Source organism: Corylus avellana, chromosome ca1 (assembly GCF_901000735.1).
Source record: "Corylus avellana chromosome ca1, CavTom2PMs-1.0".
NCBI lineage: Eukaryota > Viridiplantae > Streptophyta > Magnoliopsida > Fagales > Betulaceae > Corylus > Corylus avellana.
This window is the reverse complement of record NC_081541.1, coordinates 28,300,224-28,309,706: the sequence shown is the minus strand read 5'-3', so window position 1 is coordinate 28,309,706 and position 9,483 is coordinate 28,300,224. Positions and strand designations below refer to the sequence as shown.

Here is a 9,483-nt window from a genome sequence, read left to right as displayed (position 1 = left end):
GAAATCAAATTGGAAGTTGTTATCTAAAGATATTTGCATCGAGAAAGAAGAATTGTGCAATACGAAGACCTACAACTCAGTGACTCTCAATTACAAAACTATGTTCTTTGTGATATTGAAAGGTTATTGAACAAAAGTGAAAGGTCTATCAAAGAATTTGAGCCAATGCCATATCCAGACACATTGCTTCTTAGACAAAGTAACAATAGACTATTGCAAGAAGAATCATATTATGATAGGAATTCATTGAGAGATAAGCGTATTAAACTTCTTAGTGATTTGAATTGTGAGCAAAGAAATATATATGAAGCAATAATTGGATCTGTTACATACAATAAAGGTGGTTTCTTCTTTGTTTATGGACATGGCGGTACTGGTAAGACTTATTTATGGAGAACATTGATATGTCGATTGCGTTCTGAAGGAAAGATAGTAATTGCAGTTGCATCTTCTGGGATTGCAGCATTGTTATTACCTGGAGGAAGAACAGCTCATTCAAGGTTTCAGATTCCGATCAATGTAACAGATAGCTCAACCTGCGGGTTTAAACAAGGTTCACATCTTGCAGAATTAATGACAAGAGCAAGTCTAATAATTTGGGATGAAGCTACAATGGCTCATCGAAATTGTTTTGAAGCTGTAGATCGTTCATTAAGAGATATTTTACATTTTAATGATCCCAAAAGTGGAGATAAACTATTTGGAGAAAAGACAGTTGTCCTTGGTGGTGATTTTCGACAAATATTATCAGTTGTAGCTAAAGGACGAAGAGAACAAATTGTTGAAGCATCAGTTAACAAGTCTTCATTATGGAAATTTTGTACAATTTTTACTTTGACAAAAAATATGAGACTTGAACAAAATCCAGATACTAATACTACAAAGGAATTCGCACAATGGATTTTGAAAATAGGTGATGGCGAATTAGATGATAAGGAAGGTGAAGCGTCCATTGAGATACCATATGATTTAATAATTCGACATCAGAGTCATCCTATTAATGACATAGTGAATGATAAGTATCCTGAATTCCAAACTAAATACACTGATGCAAAGTATTTAGAAGATAAAGCTATTTTAGTTCCAACAAATGAAGATGTGCAAAACATAAATGATTACATGCTTGATCTTATTAATGTCGATGAAAAAACATATCTCAGTTCAGATTCAATATGTAAAGCTGGAAGCAACATTCAAGACCAAGATATTCTATATCCAATAGAATTTCTAAACTCATTGAAATTCCCAGGTATTCCTAACCACAAGCTCAGACTCAAAGTAGGAATTCCTATAATGTTACTTCACAATTTAAATCAAAGTGCTAGACTCTGCAATGGTACAAGACTTTTGATCACTCAATTGTCAAAGTGGATCTTAGAAGCTAGAATTATATCAGGAACTCATGTTGGAGATAAAGTATTCATTCTACGAATAGTATTATCACCTACCGATACTAAATTGCCTTTCATTCTGAAAAGAAGACAATTTCTCGTATCAATTTGCTTTGCGATGACAATTAATAAAAGCCAAAGACAATCATTGCAACATGTGGGACTTTTTCTATCAAAACATGTATTCAGCCACGGCCAATTGTATGTTGCTATTTCAAGAGTTACAAGTAGAGCTGGTATAAGAGTAGTCATTGGAGATTCACATTATGGTGATCAATACCATATGAAAAACATTGTATATGCGGAAATCTTCAACAACTTACCTACAGGTAGAATTTATCATTAATATTAAAATTTCTGTCTTTAATTATTTTTATATTTTATAGATTGCCTTCTATGTTTTTATATTTTTGGTCCTTTGTCCTGCAACCCTTATTCTTGCTTCTAAGCATATTCTATGCTGCAAATTCCTTTCTGACTGTTCCTCATGAAACTTTAGTCAAATTTCCTTTGATATTACAGCATAGGCTGAAGAAACCCATATTATTTTGTTGTTGTTCCGTAAAGGGAAATAATAGTATATGTATATGCATACCTTTGTTTTCCTCGAATACTTTTCTATTTCTGTGAAAATGGTTCTTCGACCGATATTGCTTTTCATCACAACTTCAGTATGTATACTTAACACCACAAGAACATAAATCAGACAAGAATGGTAGTAATCCCTTGTACGAAGAAGCATATCGATGACAGATTCTTTAGAAGTGTTTTTGATTGTTTTTTTTTTTTTTTTTTTTTTATGAATAAGTATTTCATTAAACCAAAGCTCAAAATAGAGCAACTCCACAGCACCAATACAACTCCTACCAAAGTCAGGGGACACAACCCTTTACAAAGAAAACAAGCGGAACAACCCCTCACAAAGCAAAAAACAGGGGAAACAACATACAAATGAAAATTACAAAGAATATTAGCAGGTAAATTCCACAAAGAGCACAACAAAAGGTTTTCCTTAGTTCTAGGAAAACCTCTGTTCTCAGCAATCCTTGACCTGACTTCCCAGAAAACTTGCTTCAACAATTGCTCTTCAGTTTTGGGAACACCATCATGTTTAATCTCATTTCTGGTACGCCAAAGATTATAAACCACAGAACCAAGAACCACCTGACATAACAAGCAATTAAGAGATTTATTCCCCCAACAATTACACCCTAACTGCACAATATGATCCCAGATAACAGGAGGCCTATCCACCCTGCAACGAACCATGCAATACTTCCATATTCTAGAACTAAAACTGCATCCAAAGAAGATGTGATCACAATTTTCAATTTGACTATGACAAAAACAGCATTAAACATCACCCTTATAACCCCATTTAAGTAACATTTCACCTGTAAGAAGCCTATTTTTCATTGCAAGCCACAAGATAAAGGCCTGTTTAGGAATAGCAAGGGGGAACCAGATCAATTTTCACCAAATAACCTTTGCATTCTTCTTTCTAAGAGCTTCCCAAGTTTCTACACTAACATAGACACCCTTCTTAGAATCAAGCCAAATAGGTTTATCACACTGACTCAAGCAAGCTTCCGAAAGTCTAGCTTGAATGTCAACTAAAGCTTCTGATCTTCCAGGTCTCCAAAACCAATCTCCATTGCAGATGACAGAAGACAGTTTAGCTTCAATATTACTTTGAGCATCATAGACAACCCTAAAGCCATACTGCTCAATCAATATTCCTGCAGGATACCACAAATCCAGCCACATATGAATATTATCCCCATTCCCAATCTCAAACTTTAAGAATCTTTTGGCAATATCTCTTAGTTTCAAAATTTTCCTCCAACTCCAAGAACTGTTCTGAGAAATGCCTACACTCCAGAAACTCTTTCTCTTCAAAAGATTTTCTCTTACCCATGCAACCCAAATGGAACCAGACCTAGCAAAAATGCTCCAGATATGCCTAAGCATAGATGTTTGATTCCAAACTTCAAGTCTCTTCAACCCCAAACCTCCCTCCTTCTTAGGAAAACAAAGATCAGACCAAGCACCCTTAGCCTTAGCTACACCATTCTCTTTCCCATTCCAAAAAAATCTATTGAATTTCTATTCAATAGCTCTAATAATCTTTTTGGGAAGAATGAAAATACCCATCCAATACACTTGTAAACTATAAAGAACAGAAGATAACAACTGTAGCCTGCCTGCATAAGAGAGGTTTTTGGAAAGTCAAGAATCTATTCGACTAGAAATTCTGCTAAGTAAAGCTCCACAATCAGCTGAAGAAAGTCTAGAAGAAATGAAAGTGTTTTTGATTGTTGATTAGAAAAAATAATTAAAGAATTAAAATGATTATTTATATTTTATCTGGGTGTTCTGGGTTTTTGAATGACACTTATTTGTGTTATATTTATAAAAAAGACTTCTAAAAAATTTGACAAATATATTTAAATCTTACTAATATAATTTATTTTGCAGGTATTACTGATTCATAACAAAGGGAGGCGAAGGAGACACCGAGGTTGGTGGTGGCAGAGTCCCAGACGGTATGCCCAGAGCCGCTGACGAGCCGGAGGTTGCCTTCTGTGGGATGAAGTTGGAGTTAGCAGCAGAGTCGACGGGGATGGTACCTGCAAACCAGATGGGGATACCTCCAAAGTACACAATGGCGGCTAGGAGAGAATTTGTTTTCCAATTGAAACTCAATGAATATAATTTGAAAAAAGGATGGGAAAATTAGATTTGGTTTTCTTCTGAAGTATGTTTGTTTTTGTATTTACTTTTAAATAGTTGGGTGAATTGAATTTTTTTTTTTTTCTTTCTCTTTTTGTAAAGACAGATCAATGTTGTGGATTTCATTTTTATGTTTGACTTTAAAATGAAGAAGTTTGTGAAATTATAGTATGTATGCTACATTAACGATTATTGTTATTATATATTTAAAAATTCTCACTAAGTATCTTTAACATATCTTGATTCTGTTGAAGCTCTTCTTTAGTGTTAACAAATTGTATTCATTATTCAACATTTCCGATTTGAGATATTACTAATAACCTTTTAGATTCTCTATTTAACAAACATGGGATAGGTTTTTAAACATATAACAATATGGAGTAATTGAAAGAAATTTAAAGTTTGCTACCTTTAATTAAGAGTTTTTAAACTTAAAAATGCATATAAAAAATATTATCTCCATATATATGACTTCCCTTCAAAATAACACATCGAGAATTAAGATCATCAGAAAAGTTAAAAATTATAAAAAATAAAAATAAAAAATAAAAATAAAATAAAAAAGTCATGTCATTCAAACACAAAAAATCTTTAAAAATTCAGAAATCGGGCAGAAAAAGGTAGAGTTAAATATATTACCAATATATTTTTATATAATCAAAAAATTTACAGTTATATAAGTAAATTGAATATTAGATTGAGAAGTATATATGATTTGTTTATAAATATCACAACTTTACACGTGACATTTAAAAATTAGCGTATCTGACAAATGTAAAAAATTTACACGTACATGGCATTAAAAAATGAGCATTCAAAATTTAAATGAAGCAGTGCAACCATTCAAACCAAAAGTTTTATCTCCCTTGCCAACCACCCACAAACACAACTGCCCCCAACTGTTTATAAAAACAAACAAAAAAACTGCTGCACAGTAAATCATTCTACAATTTGCTTCATCTGCTATCGGTCTCCACATTCTACAGTAAGTAAGATTTCTGTGTTTAAACCTTTTTTTTTAAAAAAAAAAGGGTTTTGTGCATTGTCTATTAAGTTTTTAAATAGTGCATTTTGCACCAAATATGTTATAGAACTCTGTCATTAACAATGTTTCTACGAGTGCTTTTGTATTCACGCATTATATTTGTTTTTTGTTCTATCGATTCAAGATTATACAAACAACTTACAAAAATAAACAATTACAGTAGGCTTAGAAGAATAATGTACTGTACTGAGATTATTCATAGGTTTCTCGTATATATGACTCAATCTACTAATATATATTGACATCTATTTTAAAATATTTTTTACTGAGGCTCTTAATTTTTGAAGTTTCACTTTGAAGACCAGTCATAAATATGAGATATTATTTTTTATTCTATATTGTCTTATATTTTTTATATGCATTTTCAAGTTTCAAATTTCTTAATTAAAGGCAGCAAAGTTTTAATTTATTTTAATTAATTCATGTTGTTTAAATTTTTCATTAAATATTGTCAAAAATTTTAAAATACTCCTATACATTCTTAAATTAAAAGAATAAAAATTGTAAAGATTCAATCGTGTATAAAAATTAAAGATAAGCATAATATTATGAATTAAATTAATATCAAAAGGTTTATTATATCTCTTTTTAAATTTAGTTGCCTTTTTGAACTCCAATTAGTCTGAATTAGATCTCCATCTCCTTCCTTGCTTTCTGTTTACTTTGATTTGAATTACACTGCATTTTGTGATATCTGAATATCTTATACGTACTGTAATTCACAATTGCATTATAACACTCCATTCAAATATGTGTTAACATACACATTCATATCTCTTTTTAAATTTCTTTTACATGAAAATCTTAATACCATGATTTCATGATATTAAGATTAGTTGATCAGTCTTAATACTAAAATCAGTTGTAATACCATGATTTCATGATATATATATATACTAAAATAGATGTTTTTAGTTGTTGCTGGTAGTGGTTCAGTCATAACCAAAAGCAGTTTATTTAAAATTTAAACAAACTATATTTTTCGGCTTTTGTTCTACAGTACTCCTTATTCTTGCTTCTTTTTTAAAATTACAATATATATTATGTACACAATTTTCTAAATTAACGTTTAAATTGATTAAATACAGGAACTTTCTTTTGGTTCATTGGGAATTCAATTTCAATAAGCGTTGAGGTATTTTTCATTAATTCCATTCTTATTCATAAATGTTTATTTAGTTCCATTACTTTGAATTGTATCATTAATTTCCAAATGACGTGTGTAGTATTTTCCCAATATCATTTATCCCTACTTTAAATATTTAATTCAGATTTGAGTATTATATAATTGCTCTTTAATATATTTCAACCATTTTTAATATTCTTTATATTATATGTGTTTAATATAACTCTTTAACAACAAATAATATATAACTCCAAATTTTTAAATAACTGCAAATTTTTTTATTATATATATATATATATATATATATATATATATATATATATATATATTGACTTCACACCTTTTCTTAATCATATATATCATGACATGTAGCATTCCATTCAACTGCCATCAAACATTGTTATCACTCTTTATCCCCACATTGTAAAGATTTAGAAAAAAAAAAAAAAAAAAAAAAAAAAGCCATTACAGCTATCTTCAAGTAAACATTGCAGTTTTATTCTAATTGTAAGCAATACATTTTTAAAAAAAAAAAAAACATTTTTGTAAATATGAATAAATTACACAATTTTTTTTTTTTTTTTTTTTTTTTTAAAGAAAACCTTTGTAGTATTGACGTCCCAAAGTCCTCGCTAGGGTTCCTCGGTTTAGTCTCCTATCGGTGTACGGCGTAGGAGGTTCTGGGGTGGTGATCAGGATAGAGGTCGTGAGGAATGGCGGATGAGCTGGAGGATCTATGTGGGAAGATCTCCCTTACCGATGGAGAAAAGATTGGAATTCAGGTGGAGGAGGGGGAAATAGCAGTGGAAAGGGAAGTGGGAGGCAAGTGTCTGATTGGGAAGGTATGGACGGATAAGAACATTAACAAGGAGGCTTTTCGATCGGTATTATCTACTATATGGCGAACTGCAGGAGTTGTGAAGTTCAAAGAGCTGCGAGAGACTGTCTGGTTGTTCGAGTTCACTGATGATATTGATAAGAGGAGGGTCATGGATGGGCGGCCATGGTCGTTTGATGGGCAGATCCTAGTCTTGAATGAGTTTGATGGCAGCACTCCACCTTTTCAAATGGAATTCAATCAGTCACCATTCTGGATTCAAGTACACGATATGCCGCTCCTCTGTATGAATAAGAATGTAGGCTCTAAGATAGGAACATCGTTAGGAGAACTAGAGGACGTCGACTTAGCAGGTGATGGTATGGGCTGGGGGAGTTGCCTGCGACTGCGGGTAACTATTGATATCACAAAGCCTCTTGATCGTGGCTGAGTTCTCAATCTGGAAGGGAAATCATCTTGGGTAGAATTCAAATATGAAAAGCTGCCCATATTTTGCTTTCGTTGTGGGCGGATAGTGCATGGTCCGAGAGGATGCCCAGTCCTTCCCCCGGCAAGTCGAAGTGCGGCAAAAGAGTCCAATAAATGGGGTGTAGGGCTCAGAGCTCAAGATCCACGGCGACAAGGAGGACGAGGAAGCTACACTTACAAGGCAAAGTCGAGCAGCAACCCACCATCGGATTCTGACGAGACGGGCAGCGGCGGGCACTCAAGGGAACGTTCTTCCCATATGGCAAGTTCCGGATTTTCTGGAAACCCTACCAAGGGTACCAGTTCGAAGGCACCAGGTGGAGGCGGAGGTGGCAGGATTTGTCGCTCAGGAAAGGAAGTTGGCAACAATACATGGAAAGAATCTACGTCTTCTGAACTGCACGTAGTATCTGAATTAAATAAGGCAGAAAGTCAAGGGGCAAAAAGTATAATGGAGAATTCTAGGCTGGACCAAAGTTTGGGACTGGAGGGCCAGGGACTTATGGGCCTAATACATACAGGGGCAGAGGTAGGAGGAGCAGAATTGGGCAGAGATAAAGGACAGGATGTCACTAGAATGGAGATTGTGCTGCCAGGGGCTGAAGAGCACAGAAGGGGGGATAATGAGCCCACTGATCTCAGACCCGCTTTTAAAACCTGGAAACGGATGGCTAGAACTTTATCGAATACTTTGGCCAAAACCCAGGCCACCAGTAAAGCGAAAAGAGGAAGGTGTGACTGTACAGGCATGCAAGATATAGACATGGGGAGAACGGAGAAACGAAGCAAGAAAGGAGTTGGGTCCCAGAACACGGCTATGGATATATTGGCGGAGGCTGTCCCACAGCCCCGCCAAGAGCCATGATTCTTCTTATCTGGAATTGCCAGGGGCTTGGGAACCCCTGGATAGTTCAAGACCTTTGCCTATTGGTAAAGGAAAAGAAGCTCAACATTTTGTTTCTTATGGAAACAAAATGTAGGAAGGGTAAGATGGAAGGCATTAGAATGAAGCTGGGGTTTCGTAACCTGTTTGTAGTGGAACCAGTGGGTTTAAGTGGAGGCTTGGCTTTATTTTGGCAAGAGGAACACATGCTGGAGATTCAAAATTACACTCGTAGACATATTCAAGCACTAGTAGCAGATGCTGACCAGGAAGGCATGTGGAAACTCACGTGCTTTTATGGCCATCCGGTTGCTGCTAAGCGGCACCAGTCGTGGAAGCTGTTGGAGCATCTGAAACATTTTCAACCCCACTCTTGGATGTGCATCGGTGACTTCAACGAAATACTTACGCAAGAAGAGAAGACAGGGGTTGCTTTGAGGAGGGAGGGCCAAATGGATCTCTTTCGGAATGCCTTAGACAGCTGTGGCCTAAAGGACCTGGGATATATCGGAGCACGGTATACCTGGACCAATGGACGCCATGACGAGGGGTTTGTGAAGAAGTGAGTCGATCGTGCCGTGGCAAACGTGGAATGGTGTGCTGCATATAAAGAAGTTGTTGTCCACGTGCTGGCTGCAAAGACATCGGACCATAAGCCTCTTCTTCTGCATTTCAGCCACGACAAGCTGGGAACGGGGTGACCCACAGAAGCTTTAAATTCGAAGCCAAGTGGCAAATTGACGATGATTATGGAGGAATCGTGGAGAAGGCGTGGCAAGAGGAACAAGTCGACAGTAATAGTTTTCAGATGGTGCAGAATAAACTGGCCACCTGTCAGAATGCTCTCATTAGGTGGAGTAGGGTGAAATTTGGAAATGCGGCAAAACAACTGAAGATGAAAACCAAGGAATTAGAGAACTTACAAAGGGATGAAGGACCGGCACATTGGGCAGAAATATCTCGGCTTAAGGCTGATATAGAGTTCATCATGGAGCACGA

At 35.2% G+C, this 9,483-nt stretch overlaps 2 protein-coding genes across 2 annotated transcripts; one reads left to right on the top strand and one right to left on the bottom strand.

Annotated features, from left to right (window-relative positions):
- Positions 1-165: 165 nt before the first annotated feature.
- Positions 166-1,918, top strand: LOC132168962 (uncharacterized). Its single transcript, XM_059580062.1, has 2 exons — positions 166-1,249; positions 1,914-1,918. The coding sequence occupies exons 1-2, from the start codon at positions 166-168 to the stop codon at positions 1,916-1,918; spliced, it is 1,089 nt and encodes a 362-aa protein (XP_059436045.1).
- Positions 1,919-2,464: 546 nt separating this feature from the next.
- On the bottom strand, positions 2,465-3,362 carry LOC132168952 (uncharacterized). The gene is made up of 3 exons (XM_059580053.1): positions 2,877-3,362; positions 2,658-2,785; positions 2,465-2,555 (listed from the first exon to the last, which is right to left on the bottom strand). Exons 1-3 carry the CDS (start codon positions 3,360-3,362, stop codon positions 2,465-2,467), a joined length of 705 nt encoding a protein of 234 aa, XP_059436036.1.
- Positions 3,363-9,483: the final 6,121 nt, after the last annotated feature.

What these genes read in the sequence shown, in the direction of transcription:
- LOC132168962 (XM_059580062.1), top strand. Translation starts at nt 166, where the DNA reads ATGCCATATCCAGACACATTGCTTCTTAGACAAAGTAACAATAGACTA.
- LOC132168952 (XM_059580053.1), bottom strand. Translation starts at nt 3,362, where the DNA reads ATGCTTAGGCATATCTGGAGCATTTTTGCTAGGTCTGGTTCCATTTGG. An exon ending in TTAGAAAGAAGAATGCAAAG is followed by an intron (nt 2,786 to 2,876) that starts GTTATTTGGTGA and finishes GGCTTCTTACAG; the next exon opens with GTGAAATGTTACTTAAATGG. An exon ending in GAATATGGAAGTATTGCATG is followed by an intron (nt 2,556 to 2,657) that starts GTTCGTTGCAGG and finishes TTGTTATGTCAG; the next exon opens with GTGGTTCTTGGTTCTGTGGT.